The 17,364-nt window shown below is 36.2% G+C and overlaps 1 protein-coding gene across 1 annotated transcript in view; it reads left to right on the forward strand.

Annotated features, from left to right (window-relative positions):
* The window catches only part of Pkn2 (protein kinase N2), a 104,265-nt gene that overhangs the window by 84,307 nt on the left and 2,594 nt on the right, over positions 1–17,364 (forward strand). The window contains exons 9-21 of the mRNA XM_048351713.1: positions 1,355–1,498; positions 1,815–1,890; positions 2,723–2,897; positions 3,156–3,282; positions 3,559–3,689; positions 3,773–3,848; positions 3,923–4,014; positions 6,889–7,065; positions 9,642–9,704; positions 13,263–13,339; positions 14,468–14,610; positions 16,257–16,364; positions 17,246–17,326. Of these exons, the coding sequence (XP_048207670.1) occupies positions 1,355–1,498; positions 1,815–1,890; positions 2,723–2,897; positions 3,156–3,282; positions 3,559–3,689; positions 3,773–3,848; positions 3,923–4,014; positions 6,889–7,065; positions 9,642–9,704; positions 13,263–13,339; positions 14,468–14,610; positions 16,257–16,364; positions 17,246–17,326 (1,470 nt within the window). The remainder of the gene's footprint in view (positions 1–1,354; positions 1,499–1,814; positions 1,891–2,722; positions 2,898–3,155; positions 3,283–3,558; positions 3,690–3,772; positions 3,849–3,922; positions 4,015–6,888; positions 7,066–9,641; positions 9,705–13,262; positions 13,340–14,467; positions 14,611–16,256; positions 16,365–17,245; positions 17,327–17,364) is intronic.

Below are 17,364 nucleotides of genomic sequence, written 5' to 3' on the forward strand. Positions count from 1 at the left end.
TGAACCTGGGCACGGTCCCTCAGTTCTTTAGCTCAAATCTAGCATTCTACCAGTTGAGCCACAGCACCACTTCCAGTTTTCTGAGTGGTTATTGGAGACAAGAGACTCCTGGACTAACTTTGGACTGCTATCCTCAGATCTCAGCCTCTTGAATAGTTAGAATTACAGGTGTGAGCCACTGCTGTCCGGCACATTTGTCCCTGGGATTTGAACAGTCAATTTCCTACTAATATTTGCTTCCTCCCTCCCTTCTTTACTTCCTTCCTTGTCATGATAAATGAGCATTTTTTTCCTACACAAAGCACACTGTGAGCCTCCCTTCCCCTCCCCCTCCCCCCAACCCCCACCCCCCACCCAATGCAGACTGCTGTGCTCACTGGTCTTGCTACCTAGTAGAGATGCTCTTGCTGGGCTTTTTCGCTGAAGGCCAGTGCTCTACCAATTGACCCATAGCTCCACATCTAGCTTTTTTACTGGTTAATTGGAGATAAGAGTCTTGGAGTTTATCTACCTGGGCTGGCTTTAAACAGATCCTCAGATTCTAGCAAGCACCCTGAGTAATTAGAAATACAGGCATGAGTCACCAGCAACTGGCTGTCAGTCATGTTCATCCCTCTCCATCTTCCTCCACCTCTTCTTCCTCTCCCTTCATTCTCCCTCCTTCTCCCTCTCCTCCCTTTACCTTGTTTTGTTTTGTTTTTTTAAATGGAGGAGTGGGTACTAAGATTTGAATCTAGAGCCTGGCTTTCTTCTGACTTTTTGCTGGTTATTTGGGAGGTAGACTTTTCTGCCCAGAAGACCCTTTGTCCATCATCCTCTACATCTCAGCCTCCTGAGTAGCTATAGGTGGGAGCCACCTGTGCTAGCTTCCAGGGGTATTCTGGAATAAAGGGCTTGATATTGTTGAGGCACCGTCTAAGTGCAGAGTAAATGCTATTTGCCTTAACAATGGGACAAGCAAGTGAGTTTTGAAATGAGTTCTTTAGGTATGTTAGTAGCACAGCAAGTGATGATGGCACAGGGAAAGGGGAAATTGGCAGTTTAAAGCTCTAAATAAGTGAGGAGTTTCTGTGGTCACTTTATGTATTGTCTACCAAGTGTGTATTCTTGAAATACACTTAAGAAATAACCTTATGCAAAGACCTTCTGACTGTAAGTTTTGTTTCTTTGAGTTAAATTGTGTAAGTTTTTAAACATAATATACATTTGAGAAACATGACAAAGTTTATTTGAAATAGTGTCACCCTTTGTGTGTGTTATCTTTGTTTATTGTGCTTGTATTTCAAATTTTTGTGATATTTTATTCAAGTGTGTGTCCAATGATGTCTTTTGTTTATTTTTTTAATTACCCTAGTCACGTGAACTGGAAATTTCAGTTTATTGGCGTGATTGGCGATCTCTGTGTGCTGTAAAATTTCTGAGGTTAGAAGATTTTTTAGACAACCAACGGCATGGCATGTGTCTCTATTTGGAACCACAGGGTACTTTGTTTGCAGAGGTAATCATTGTATTTTATTAAGTGTATATAACTACAATTGAAATTACGTATATAGGCAATATGAAGTAGAAGTGGAAAGAGTATTAGGATGAAAGAAAGATGATCTGTATTTGTGACTCTGCTTTTCCACTGAATAGGTGTGTGACCTTGAAAAATATCATTTATCCGCTCTAGGTCTATATTCTCATCTAGAAAATGAGGAATTGACTAAATTATTGCCAAAAATCTCTAAGAAGCTTTCAAATCTTAAAAATTTAGTGGATTTCATGAACTGTAATGCTATCTTCATGTCAACTTAAGTTTTTCTTCTCTACAGGTTACCTTTTTTAATCCAGTTATCGAAAGAAGACCCAAACTCCAAAGACAAAAGAAAATTTTTTCAAAACAACAAGGTATCTAGTACTAAGAATAAATAGAATATTTTTTCATGTTTTACTAAATACAGAAAAATCTTGCTTTTATTTGAAAACTAACAGTGATTTATGGCTTCTTTCTTTTTAGTTGACTTATTTCTGACTTATTATTGAGGAACATTTCCAACATGTCCTTAAGTGGCTGTAGTTTGTCATTGCACAACTGTACCAGTGACCCAACTCATGGCAGTTGTTTTTTTTCTGTATCCCATCCACTCAATACTTCCTCAGGTTATTTAAAGCAAACCCAGATATCATTAATTCATCCATAAATATTATATGGGTTATACCTTTAAAAGACAGTGGTTCTTCATGGGTGCCAGTGGCTCACACCGTTAATCTTAGCTACTCAGGAGGCTGAGACCTGAGGATCATGATTCATAGCAGGAAAATCTATGAGACTTATCTACAGTTAACCATCAAAAAGCTACAAGCAAGCTCCTGCTCAAGTGGTCAAGTGCTAGCCTTGAGCAAAAAAAAAAAGCTCAGGGATAGCATATAGGCCCTGAGTTCAAACCCCAGGACCTAAACACACACAAAAAGAAAGATAAGGGTTGTTTTTCAAACCTCAGCTACATATCACTACTAGATTGGGGGGGGGGGAGCCAAACAATTCTTTTAGCTTATTTTTAGAACTATGCTGTTCGCAAAATCCCTTAAAAAAAATAGCAAATAGTTAAGAAGTAGTTTATGTGACAAGTTTTATTTATTCTTTATAAATAATAAACATGAATATGAATTTTTAAATTAGTGCTTTTGGTAATATATGAAGAAATTACTTGTTTTTTTTCTTTATTCACAATATCTACAGGCAAAACATTCCTCAGAGCTCCTCAAATGAATATTAATATTGCCACTTGGGGAAGGCTAGTAAGACGAGCTATTCCTACAGTAAATCATTCTGGCACCTTCAGCCCTCAAGCTGCTGTGCCTGCTACAGTGCCAGTGGTTGATGTACGCATCCCTCAGCTAGTACTTCCAGCCAGGTATGTCCTAAAATGGTTTAGCCAGGTATGTCCTAAGATGGTTTAGCATATCTCATATGAAGTAGTTTCTGTGACACTCTTTCATATTAACTTGAGTGGCTAAACTAAGAGCTTCCATTTTTTTCAGAGTAGCATTTTCAAACTAGTATTTTGAAATAAGTGACAAGTTCTTTTTTGTTATTGTTAGTTTGCTTTATTTTAAAGCTATTTTAAATATTCCTGATTACTGTTTTGGTAAAATACATTATCTTCTCTAAGTGATTCTACAGTAACAAAATTGGACTTTGATCTTGAGCCTGAACCTCCTCCAGCCCCGCCACGTGCTTCTTCCCTTGGGGAAACAGATGACTCTTCTCAGTTAAGAGTGTTGGATACACCTGGGCAGGCAAGTTATTTTCAACCATTCTGTATACCACATGAATTAGCAGTTAAAGCATAATAGTGAATGAAGTGTACAATTCAATTTAAATTGTCTCTATGAACTGCATATTTATGTTACATAAAATGTTAATATATAAAAATGTAGGGCCATAGTAATGAGTATTCTGAAATTTTTTTCTCTCCAATATTTACATTGACTTGGATTTTATTTTTGCCAGCTTTTACAAAGTAAGTTGTGTTCTGAATGTTTCTGTGGCTTAATGAATTAAATATTTTACAGGATTCAGAAACTGGTTTTGATATTGAAAACGATAGAAATAGTATATTTCCAAAATCCCAATCTGAGTATGAGTCTGATGTTCCAGAGACAGGTGTAGGATACAGTGGCATTCGAGAACTTGAGGAGAGAAGGTAAAGAATATATATATATATATATTTAGTCATATATTTAGTAATATTTTATTGCTTTTTTTAATTGAGATTACTATTTTTAGATCTCAGCAAAGGTTTCAGTTTAATCTACAAGACTTTAGATGTTGTGCTGTCCTGGGAAGAGGACATTTTGGAAAGGTAATCTTTCAGAATCCTTTGGAATGTCTACAAAATAACTCAACTAGGAAATAATTATTTTAATCTCATTTCAGGTGCTTTTGGCTGAGTATAAACACACAAATGAGATGTTTGCTATTAAAGCCCTAAAGAAAGGAGACATTGTGGCTCGAGATGAAGTAGACAGGTTAGTTTTTAAAATGAAATTGTTGCTCTGAAGTTGTCAAGTAAGAGAATTGACACAAATATTACAACATATGAGTTACTAATTTCATAGTAATATATTCATACTTGACATAATATTCACACAAATTGAATACTATTTTACTTTCTAGTCACTTTTCCCCCATACAACAATTACCTTGTTAGAGGATACCAAGGAAGAACACTGAAATGCGCAAACTAATTTTCTTAAGATGTTGTTTACATGCAAGTTATTTATCTGTGGTTCAGTAAAGTTGATTCCATTTCATATGGCTGATAAAATGAGTTAATAAAGTGTTATTTACACATAATATTTAGTTAAATGAAAGGTTAGTACCTTATACATTTTTTGCATGTATATTTGTTTGTATGCCAGTACTGAGACTTTTTCAAGGCCTGGAGCTGTTGTTTGGCTTTCTTGCTTATAGCTGGCACTCTACCTTTTTTTTCATTTGTGGGGCTTGAACTCTAAGCCTGGGCGCTGTCCCTCAGCTCTTCAGCTGAAGGCTAGTGCTCTACCACTTGAGCCACAGCACCACTTTTACTTTTCTGGTGGTTAATTAGAGTTGAGAGTCTTATAAGAAACTATTGTCTTTAGTTGTACAAATAAAGTGGCCACATAGCAAAGTAGCTTATGAATACAATGCATCTTCATCAATGTCACCCCTTTCAACATTCTCACCCATCCCTCCCAACTAGCCCCTTCACTCACTTTTCTTAATTTCATAGTATTTAAATTCTTGACTGCATTTCCCTACTCCTCTTCATTCCTCAATCCATCTCTTGACTTCACTCCACCCATTTTATGTACTCATTTTTCTGTTTATTTTATTGAACTTTGACTTTGCTTTTCTAAGGAATTATGTTATTTGAATTCTCCCTTGCATCTACCATATTTCTGCTAATGTATTTCTATAATTTTATTTATTTATTTATTGGCCAGTCCTGGGCCTTGGACTCAGGGCCTGAGCACTGTCCCTGGCTTCTTCCCGCTCAAGGCTAGCACTCTGCCACTTGAGCCACAGCGCCGCTTCTGGCCATTTTCTGTATATGTGGTGCTGGGGAATCGAACCTAGGGCCTCGTGTATCCGAGGCAGGAACTCTTGCCACTAGGCCTCTTCTTGCTCAAGGCTAGCACTCTGCCACTTGAGCCACAGCGCCCCCTCTGGCCGTTTTCCATATAATGTGGTGCTGGGGAATCGAACTGAGAGCTTCATGTGTAGGAGGCAAGCACTCTTGCCACTAGGCCATACTCCCAGCCCGCTAATGTATTTCTATATACTTGCCTACCACCCATTGTATTTTCATATATGTTCATAAATTAATTCTAGATTCCATATATGAGGGAAAACATACAACCTATGTCTCTAGCTTTGTTACTTTATTTAACATAATTTTTTTCAGGTCTTTCCTTTTTTTTTTTTGTGCAAGTTCTGGGGCTTGAACTCAGGGCCTGAGCATTGTCCCTGGCTTCTTTTTGTTCAAGGCTAGCACTCTACCACCAGAGCCACAGCACCACTTCCAGCTTTTTCTGCTTATGTGGTGCTGAGGAATCGAACCCAGGGCTTCATGCATGCTAGGCAAGCACTCTACCACTAAGCCACATTCCCAGCCCTTTCTTTTTTGCGTGTATGCCATTCCTTGGGCTTGAACTCAGGGCCTGTGAGAACTGTCCCTGCGATTTTTCTTTGCTGAAGGCCAGCACTCCATCTACCACTTGTGCTGCAGCTCCACTTCCAGTTGTGGTTTTTTTTTTTTGTGGTTTTTGTTTTGTTTTGTTTTGTTTTTTGGTAGTTAATTGGAGATAAGAATCTCACAGACTTTTGTGACAGGGCTTTGAACCACAATCTTTAGGTCTCAGACTTCTGAGTACCTAAGATTACAGATGTGAGGCACCAGCACCCAGCTTTGTCATACATTTAATACAGGTTTGAATGTAGTGGCTCACATCTGTAATGCGAGGACTCAGGAGGCTGAGGCAGAAAGGATCATGAGTTGAAGGCCAACCTTGGCTACCTAATGAGTTTTGGTCGTACCTGGAGCTACAAATACACTCTGTGATCCTGTCTTTAAATAACAAAACAAAATTAACAGAAGGCTAAAGGTGTGGCTCAAATGGTACAGTGTCTGGTAGAATCTCTTTAAGTTCAAAACCCAGTGCTGCATAAAATAGACAAAAATGAAATGAAATAAAATAATAGGAAATCATACAGAATGTGGCACTTGCTGCATAGTAAGAGCAATGAATTTATCACAATCCTTGACTGAATTTCTTTTAAAAAAGTGACGCTTTGTATCATAATAGCTATTTTTATTTTCAATATTGAGTATTAAATTGATGTTTTAGCTCATGATCCAGAAAAGTACTGCATTAATATAGCATTGAAAATGCTATACTCTAAAATGGGTTATATACCTAAAAAAAAAAAAAAAAAGAAAATGCTATACTCCCATGTAAGGTATAATTATACAGCATAAATAATTCTTAAATGTTTTCCAAATTTACTTGATTTTTCAACTCATTCACAATGGAATCTAGGTATCTACATAAAATCCTTTTCATTTTTAAAATGAACTCTTAACATTTATTTGTGTTTCTATGGTACTACTGAGGTGAACCCTACCACTTTAGTCATACTGAGCATAGTTTAGTTTCCATTAATACACTCCAACTGTACTACATTCCAGAAGACAGTTTTCAGAGCATATATTTTCAACACACTTTCATAATTTGTCATTTTGAAGTTTTACTAATTAAAAGTTCTGTTTATTTTTAGGTCTAGTGATTTATAATGAATGTTATTTCCACCTAGAGTTTTTAAGAAATCTATTCATTTTTTAATATTTTCTCTTACAGCCTGATGTGTGAAAAAAGAATTTTTGAAACTGTGAATAGTGTAAGGCATCCCTTTTTGGTGAACCTTTTTGCATGTTTCCAAACCAAAGAGCATGTTTGCTTTGTAATGGAATATGCTGCCGGTGGGGACCTAATGATGCACATTCATACTGATGTCTTTTCTGAACCAAGAGCTGTGTGAGTATGCTTTAGACATTCATCTGAGATTTTCCATGACTGGTTTCTTTCTGGGATAAAAAAAGAACATTCTGTGACTAAAGTTTTTCTGAAAGGAAAATGGGTCACTATGTATTATGTCGTTTGCAATATACTTTTTGTATTTATTAACTCTGTTGTCCATATTGAAAATCTCATAGCTTAATCTAAGTCACACTTGATGATTTAGATATACAATACAACTTGGGTTCATTTTAGTCATTTTTTTCGTTTTAGCTATTAGTTTTTTTCCCCTAGAAGAATGACATCCCAGAATAATGACTTTAAAGACAAACTATATTCAGTTCATACTTGAAAAACAAAAGTACTTGGGAGTCTGTATTAGATAACTTTATAGAACATTCATATTTACATTTTTAAAGAATATATGTCAAGTATTTGGCTTCTTAACATATCTCCAAAAAGAATATAAAGGTATAGATTGGGTATCTTATCTAAAATGCTTGGGACTAAAAGTATTTTAGGTTTTTGGAGTTTTTTCAGATTTTGATTTTGAAAAGAATTTACTGATTGAGCATATAAAAAAAAATCCAAAATTTTTTGAAACAGTGTCTTTCTGTGTAGCCATGTTTGGATCAATCTGTACCCCAGGCTTACCTGAAATTCACAGTCCTATGTCAGACCCCTGGGTGCTGTAATTACAGGCATATATCAACATGCCTGATTCTGAACCTTTTTGAGTAGCAATTGGTACTCAGAAGTTGGAGAGTTTGAATGCTTTTGGATTTTGGATTTTTGGTGTAGGCATATTCAACTTACATAAATATTGTTTCCAAACAAAAAGGTAGATAGCAGATTTTTACTGTAAACTCCTTTAGTACTTATAAAATTTGATATTATTTTAAATTTTTGTTTATTCAGTACATAAAATGTAATAGTAAATATTTCAGATTAAAATTAATTTGAGATTAAAATTAATGTATGTGCAATACAGACACATGTGCAGTATATATATATATATATATATGTACATATATATAATTTTTTCCTAGTCTCAATTTTAAAGCTCATATGGTTGAGGTAGGATTTGAACTTAGAACAATTCTTAATTACTAAATCCTACCTACTATTTACCAGAACTTATAATTTCAGGGTTTTTTTTTTTTCCATTTGTAAGGCTAGAAAGAATCTCATAATCTTAAACTGAGCCCCTGATTTTTACAATTTTTTTTCTGCCTTACCTAACATTTCTGAGGCCTGCTACTTGTGTAGTCTCATATTTTCAACAGCAGTACTACCTGAATATTGTTCAAACTAGAACCCAGTGGGTCATTCATGATTCTGTTTTTCTCATCTACAGCATCCATTTGCAAGTACAATTTATTCTGTCTCCAAAAAATAACAATACTAAACACAAACTCAACCCAGGTTCAATAGCTCACACCTATAAGTAATCCTAGCCACTTGGGGGCTTGAGATAGGGACAACTGCCGTTTAGGCTAGACTGGGAAGAATGTTTGCAAGACACTCTCGTAACCAATACAGAGCTGTGGAAGTAGCATGGGCCTGTTGTCCTAGCTACTACAGGAAGCATAAATAGGAGCAGCATTATTTAAGCTGCCCTGGACAAAAAAAGGAAGATTCTATTACAAAAATAGCCAAAAGAGAAGGGGCTGGAGATGTGGCTGGGATTGTAGGGTACCTAATTAGCAAGCACAAGGCCCTGAGTTCAAACCTCTAATATTGCTAGAACTAAAAAACCATAAACTCAATAGTACTGTTATTCAAGAGCAAAACAGTCATCTTCAGCCCTTACCACTCCCTCCTCCTAAATACCTAATGAAGCACCCTGTCATGTCATGCCAATTTTTTGTTTATTTTTAAACTCTTTCTTAAGTTCATTGTTCCTACTACATTGGATGCTCTTAGGATATATCTTTCATCTGTACTATCACAAGCACCTAGTATTTGTTCTACTTCCCCTTAATTTCTACCTATTTCTACTCCCAACATTCACACTGCTGTCCAGATTATCCTAACATAAATGTGATTGTTCTCTCCTATCACTATCACATTGTTCTCACCCTATCACTAAAGGAAGAAACTGCAGTATCTCTAATAAAACATCGAAGATCCTGCATCTAGTTTGTCTTACTTCTTCTCTGTATACTCATCCTTTCTTTTAACTACACCAAATTCACTGTTAGTTGTCAAATGTATTATGCCATTCTCTCCTCTGTTATTTTTCTTTCTTAGGGAATGCCCTATGTTTCCCTTGTGAAACGTCTAGTTTTGACTCTTATTCTTCCATTCTTGACCTGTTGTAGTTCCCATCACAGCACTGTACAACGTGTCTTCTGTAAGGTCTTCAGTGAATATACCAGGCAAATTTAATGGGCTCCATTATCAAGACGGTACTTTTTACTCACCCTTTTTAAAATTTCACCCCTAATACCTAGCATAATGTGTTGTATACAGGACTAAATAAATATTTGTGGATTTAATTAACCACAGAGTTGTCCTTTGAAACAAAAATATAACTAAGACTCAAGAGTAGCCACTTTTCTTAAACTTATTTGATGTAATTCTTCAAACAGATTTTATGCTGCATGTGTAGTTCTTGGGTTGCAGTATTTACACGAACACAAAATTGTGTACAGGTAAGTAGTTTTTATTGTTTTTACTAGCTTCTTTTGGTGTAAAATAGCATTAAAGATGATTGAAAAGGATATTTTTTGTTTAACCAGCTTCTTAGTTTTATCCTTCATGTAACAAATGAGCTCTAATGATAAAGGCTGGTCAAGATGCATTATAAAAATAAACATGTTAAATTTAAACTCTTGTGCAACTATTTGAAGACTAAATAGTTAAGCCCCATCATTGCAAGATACATGACCAACATAATAATCCATGATGAATTTTTTTTTGTTTTTGACTCTCTCCTTGTTGCCTCATTAAAAATAGTGAAATTGGATAAATGCCCAGGAATGAGATTGCTGGATCATAGAGGAGCTCTCTGTTTAGTCTTTTAAGGAACCTCCATATTGCTTTTCAGAGTGCTTGAACAAGTTTACATTCACGCCAACAGTGTAGTAGCATTCCCTTTTGGCTACATCCCCACCAGCATCTTTTACTATTAGTTTTCTTGATAATGGCCATTCTAACTAGTGTAAGTTATTGGAATCTGTTGTTTTGATTTGTATTTCTTTTATGGACAGATGTTGAAGATTTCTTCATGTGTCTCCCATATGTCTACTGTGCATTCTTTTAGCCCACTTATTAATGGAGATGTTTCTTTGGTGATTTGTTTTGGGGGGTTATGGCCCAGCAATCCCATTAGTAGACATTTATCCAAATGACCACAAACTATGTTAATTGCAGCATTATTTACGACAGCTAAGATATGGAATCAGTCCAGATGTCCCTCAGTAAATAAATGGATCAAGAAAATGTGGTATATATACACAGTGGAATCCTATGCTTCCATTAGAAAGAATGACATTGCCCCATTTGTAAGGAAATGGAAAGACTTGGAAAAATGTATATAGTAAGCGAAGTAAGCCAGACCCAAGGAAAATAGGCTGCATGGTTCCCCTCATTTGTTATAACTAGAATATGTCTAGGATATTCTTAGCAGGGGATCACAATAGCTCAATAGCTATGTGTTTATGAACATACAAAATTATGCTTATTGAAATGTACTATTTGCGGTTCTTTCTTTTTCTCCTTTGGTTTATTCCCTGCTGTCACTTTTTTTTCCCCTGTACCCTTTGTCTTGTGTGTAAGTTTCTGATTTGAGGAAGGGAAAGGGAATCACAGAAACCGTGGGACAAAAGGTGAACCAGTGCAGCAGTGATACTGGAAATGAGTTTTACAACTTGGATGGGAGGGAAGTAAGAAGGAAGTAGGAGAAAATGAAGTAACACTGTTAAAAAAGAAATGTACCTTAATTACATAACTGTAACCCCTCTGTGCATCACCTTTATAATAAAATCTTTAAGAAGTAGTGAAATTGGGCTGGGATGTAATTCAGTTGCAAAGCACTTGCCTAGCATGTACAATATCCTGGGTTCAGTCCCCAGTACCAAAAATTGAAAGAGCAAAACACAAAACAAACAAAACAGTTTTTTTTTAAGTGAAATGATGAGTTCATCTATGATGACAGAGTTCTTTAACAATATCCTAATGAATGTTTTGCATGTAACCAATCTACTGTAGAAAATCTCTCTTATACTACTTGAGATGTAACTGTGATGTGATAAGTAGCTTATGCCAGAGTGCAAACCATCACAATACTTCCTTTGGTAAGAAGTCTCAAGAACCAAGTGTAGAACTCAGTGGCAGAACACTTGCTCTGGTTTGATCTCTAGTATACACACACACACACAGAGACTATATAAAAAATATCTTGTAATCTTAGTTACATAGGAGACTGAGATCTCAGGATTGCAGTTTGAAGCCAGTTGGTGAGATTCTTATCTCAGTTAATCATCAAAAAGCTAGAAGTGGAGGGGTGACTCAAGTGTGGAGTATCAGATTTGAGAGAAAAGGCTAAAAGACAGTACCCAGTCTCTTAACCTCCCTCTCCCCCAAGACACACAAAGGCTTCTTGCTGTCATTTGTATTTAAAATATGTTACTGACATAGCCAATGAATACTGGCATAGCTCTTTATTAAACTGCATATCATAGCACATGGTTCATAGCCCAGTAACTAGTTTCTAACACACTTTGAATAGCCTGCTCTACACTTGACAAAATAGTGGGTTAAATAATACTGTCGAGGCAAACCAAATTATGGGAAAACCAGTACAAATAAATAATGTTCTCAAGATTAGGATTTCCTCATGATTCGGTTTAGCTTAAAGGACAAAATATTTTTTTTTTTTTTTGGCCAGTCCTGGGCCTTGGACTCAGGGCCTGAACACTGTCCCTGGCTTCTTCCCTCTCAAGGCTAGCACTCTGCCACTTGAGCCACAGCGCCGCTTCTGGCCGTTTTCTGTATATGTGGTGCTGGGGAATCGAACCTAGGGCCTCGTGTATCCGAGGCAGGCACTCTTGCCACTAGGCTATATCCCCAGCCCCAAGGACAAAATATTTTTAACTGGCTTAATTAGTACTCACCTTTCTCTCCCCAATTATTTTAGAAAGTTAAGTCTTCTCTCTGTTGGGGAGACATGGCTCAAGTGGTAGAGAGCCTGCCTGTAATCCTAGCTTACTTAGGAGGCAGAGATGCAGTGAGGGGAAGAGGGGAATGGGTGTGGTTTGAGGCCAGACCATTAACAAAAGTTTATGAACCAGGCATGGGCACCCGTGTCACACACCTCTAATCCTGGCTACTCAGGAGATTGAGATCTAAGGGTCACAGTTTGAACCTAGCCTAGGAAGGCAAATCCATGAGACCCCAATTAAGTACCAAAAAGTGGAAAGTGGAAAAGTTGGAAGTGGTAGAGCACTAGCCTTGAACACAAAAGCTCTGTGACAACTCCAGGCCTTGAGTTCAAGCCCCATGACTGGCACCAAACAATTTATCTGAATCAGTGTCTAGATATACTAGACTGTGTCTGTGATACTCAGTAACACAGTGGGGGGAAAGGCAAGACTCAATGCCCAGACTGGCTTGGGCATTAAAAAAATCAAGACCCTACCTCAAAAATAACCTTACAAAAAGAAAGATAACTGGAAGCATGGCTCAAGTGGTGGAGTGCCTTCATGGCAAGCTCAAGTCACTATTCATTCCCGGTGCCTTGGGCAGGACCAAGAGGCACAGAGAGGAACTCATTCCTGATAGCCTATTTATAATGTTGACTTAATTCTTCCTATGATGGTATGTAGACAAACTGCAACATTAGGCTACACCAGATGGTCACAAATAGTAAATCAGTAATATATTTAAAAAGATAAGAAAAAGTACATTTTTTTTCTACATAACAGAAAAGCTACATAGAAATCATGCCATGGTAGTGAGGAATCAAACCCAGGGCTTCATGCATGCTGGGCAAGCACTCTACCACTAAGCCATGTTCCCAGCCCCAGAAACCATATTAATACAGCAATAAATTTGATAGAAGGATGAAACTTGATGTGATTCAATATTTAAATATCAAATTATAACTTGGAAAGCTTTTTCTTAATAAAGAGAAAATTAGGTTTCTGTTAATTTTTTTTTACTATGTGATCTAAATTTTTTTCGTTTGTTAATATTTTCATCTTGAACAGAGATTTGAAATTGGATAACTTATTGCTTGATACAGAGGGCTTTGTGAAAATTGCTGATTTTGGTCTTTGCAAAGAAGGTAATTGGGTTTTAAATTTCTGTTTTAATAAAGTATAATTCCTTTATACTTTGGTAGTTTTCAGATTTGTATGTGGAAACAATGTGTTTTTATTTTAATTCTTTAAAATATAATGTTCCTATAAGCTAATTTACACATCAAGACTTTATAGATACAAATAGGTTAGGCTTACAGAAAACATAGCATAAGCCTAAGATTCTCTTTTTATGACTAATAGTTTTGTCACTACTTTAAGAAAGCTTTAAGCACCAAATTGTTCACTTTCCTGTGGCTGTGTAGAGTGAATTACATAAGCCAAATAACTTCTCTCCGACTTTTTACAGCTATTAACATTTAAATTGGAAAATGTACAGATATGTAACTATCTCAGTGTTCTCTATACACTCAAAAATAAGTAAATACGCTTAGGAAATTTGAATCATATCTCACATAACAAAGCATAAATGATGGGCTTAACAAACAAAACCATCTTTTGTAAGTTTCAATGTTGGCCATCCCACTCATTTGCTGTATGTCTTTGAAAAACTTGATTTGATTCCTTGCATCCATTTTTTCATCTATAAAATTAATTTATTCCTTCCTCTTTAGGAGTACTTAACATGCAACATACTATTCAATATGCTATACATAAGATTTACTCATCTTTACATTTAATAAATTATAAGGGACATTATCTCTTCCTTCTCTATATTAGTAGCCCTTTAATCAGTCTTGTTCCCAAAGAGCATAACATAGTGCTTGGCACCATATTTTAAAAATGTTAAAAAAATCAGTAGCATGATGTATGATTGAACTTTGTTAATGTATGTCACTACGTATTCGCTGACCTAATTACTGTACCCTCTAACATTTTTTTTCTGTAACTAGATTTCTCTGTATTGGACACTATTGTTATAAATGCTTCTGTTTCTTAAAATCTCATTGTTCTTCACTGCTAGTTTTTTAACATAAGATTCCCATGCATTACTACACAGTTTCCTTTACACTTACTTTTAAAAAGTCTTTCATATGTCTGTGTTTGATCACCAGGCATAGCAACTTTAATTCTGCTTCCTAAGGGTATGATCTAATTTTCATGCTAGTTTGTTTTTCTTTGCAAACACATAATTAAAATTTTATGTTTTTCAGGAATGGGATATGGAGATCGAACAAGCACATTTTGTGGCACTCCTGAATTCCTTGCCCCAGAAGTATTAACAGAAACATCATATACAAGGGCTGTAGATTGGTGGGGCCTTGGTGTACTTATATATGAAATGCTCGTGGGTGAGGTAAGCAGTTGGAAATAGGGAATAGGGGAAGAAGAAAAATGATTGAAATAACAAAGCATGTCTTATACAAAGCAACTCCATATATCTTCTGCATAAGCAGAACTTAAGTTTTGTAAGGTTTGTAGTATGCTAATAATTGATTGTCCTATGGCATCTTCACTAGTTTATTTTACATTTTTTGTTATCTATGGAATATATTTAAAGGCTTTGAAAATAGTTCTTTATATTTAGGTATCTGATCAAATCTTTAGGAGAATTGTAGGAAACTAGCTTTTTCAGTCAAGGCTGTGCTCTGCCACTTGAGCCACACCTCTACTCTGGCCTTTTACTGGTTAACTGGAGAGTGTTGGATTTGTTTCCCCTCTAAATCATGATCCTCAGATCTCATTCTCCTTGGTCACTAGGACTGTAGGTGTGATGATTATAGTTAAAACAAATAGCTGAAAACTCCCTGTTTGCATTTCCAAAATTTTATTTGTATACTTCTAGTTTTTTTTTATTTTTATTTATTTTATTTATTTATTTTTTTTTTTTTTTTTGGCCAGTCCTGGGCCTTGGACTCAGGGCCTGAGCACTGTCCTTGGCTTCTTCCCACTCAAGGCTAGCACTCTGCCACTTGAGCCACAGCACCACTTCTGGCCGTTTTCTATATATGTGGTGCTGGGGAATCGAACCTAGGGCCTCGTGTATCCGAGGCAGGCACTCTTGCCACTAGGCTATATCCCCAGCCCCCGTGTATACTTCTAGTTTTAAGGGCTGAAAGACTCTAGAAATAAACTAATACTCCAAGCCCTTTATCCCCTCTTCCAAATGAGAATAGATATATCACAGAGATGGAAGGGAATTCTGAACCCAGGCATTTTCTACTATGAATGTTGACATCAGAAAAAACTTTTTTAAGTGCTGCTACTGGCGTTTGAACTTGGCTTTACATTCTGTCTGCTTACTTGTTCACAGCTAGCACAGTTGAGCTATGCCTCCTGCCGTGGATCTTTTTATATGCACTTGAGACAGGCAGAAAAACCTGGCAGAAAGCCTGTATTTTAACATTATAACATATGCAGATGTTTCTGTATGTCTTAAGAGACATACAGAGTAATAGTTTTCAAGTACAGAGTTGATCATAGGTAAAATCATTCTTATTACCCTTAAAATTCTGATCAAAATGTTCAAAACATTTGGTGTACAATGTGTACACAAAATTTTGTGTACAAAGTTTCTTGAGATTGGAAAGGAGTAAAGGGGAATAAGAAGAGTCATATGCTAAGTCTGATTTGTGAATATATGGACATGTCAGAATAAAATCCCTTTGTACAAGTAATTTGTTCTAATAAAACATTTAGGAAATTCTGATTATAATTTTCAGCTGGGTGCTGGTAGCTCACGCGTGTAATCTTAGCTGCCCAATAGATTGAGATCTAAGAGTCATAGTTCAAAGCCAGCCCAGACAGGAAAGTCCACAAGACTTTTATCTCCAATTAACCACAGAAAAACCTGGAAGTGGTGCTGTAGCTCAAGTGATACAATGCTAACCTTGAGCAAAAAGCAGCGTAGGGACAGCACAGAGGCCCAGCATTCAAGGCCCAGGACCAGCAATGACAACAAAAAAATTATTTTAACCTCCCCCCCCAAAATATTTCTTCTAGTCTCCTTTTCCTGGTGATGATGAAGAGGAAGTTTTCGACAGTATTGTAAATGATGAAGTAAGGTATCCAAGATTCTTATCTACAGAAGCCATTTCCATAATGAGAAGGGTAAGAATTAAATTAAGGCTAACTTTTTTTAACTGAAAGAATTCTACCCTACTGATCACATGAAACCAGTGTTAGCTTGTTCTAAAACTGTACAAATGCTTGCCCATAAAAGACCAGCCTCTTAGACATACATTAACACAGAAATTTTCAAGATGCTTTCCGTTCCAGTGGTAGGCAGCTACCTGAAAAAAGCTGAGCAAGAGTATGTAGCCCAGAGTTCAAGCCCACTACCAGCACTATTTCTTTAACTATTTTATTGTTCTTATAAAGGTGATGTACAGAGGGATTAGAGTTAAATAAGTCAGGTAAATAGTGCATTTCTTTTCGGACAGTGTCACCCCTTTCTTCACACTCTCCCCATTTTTCCCTACCATCCCCACCCACAAATTGTATAGTTCATTTTCAACATATTGGCACTATTTTTTTTTAAAGGAAAAAAGAATCAAACTGTTTGCAGCTCAACTTCAATAGCTCATTAAAAAGAGCACACCAGTAACAAACACAAAGATGATTTAACAGTTTTGCATATGTAAACCAATAAATGCACCATATCACATACTATAATAAAGTGGGACAGAGGGAGACAGAAGAAAATTATTGAATAAGAAACAGCTCTTCCAGGGCAAAGAACTTGTCTTTGTTATTCCTTTCAAATATTGTAATAAGTAAAAAGTAAAATAAAATAGATTGAAAGTAAACTTAAAAATTTCAGACTGGATAAAATTTCTGAGATGATGTATGAAAGTTTGAAATTCATACTTGCTTCATGGTTTAGACAAGTACAAGCAAAAACTACCTAATTTTTTTAAAGCTGTGAGGATTCTATCAATGACGTTTATTTTTTTTTTTGGATTTAATTGTTGTTTGCTTTGTTGTATTAGCTGTTAAGAAGAAATCCTGAACGGCGCCTTGGAGCTGGTGAGAAGGATGCAGAGGATGTAAAAAAGCACCCATTTTTTCGGGTAAGAATTAAAATTCAAGATATATACATATTATATGT

This window comes from Perognathus longimembris, chromosome 7 (assembly GCF_023159225.1).
Source record: "Perognathus longimembris pacificus isolate PPM17 chromosome 7, ASM2315922v1, whole genome shotgun sequence".
NCBI lineage: Eukaryota > Metazoa > Chordata > Mammalia > Rodentia > Heteromyidae > Perognathus > Perognathus longimembris.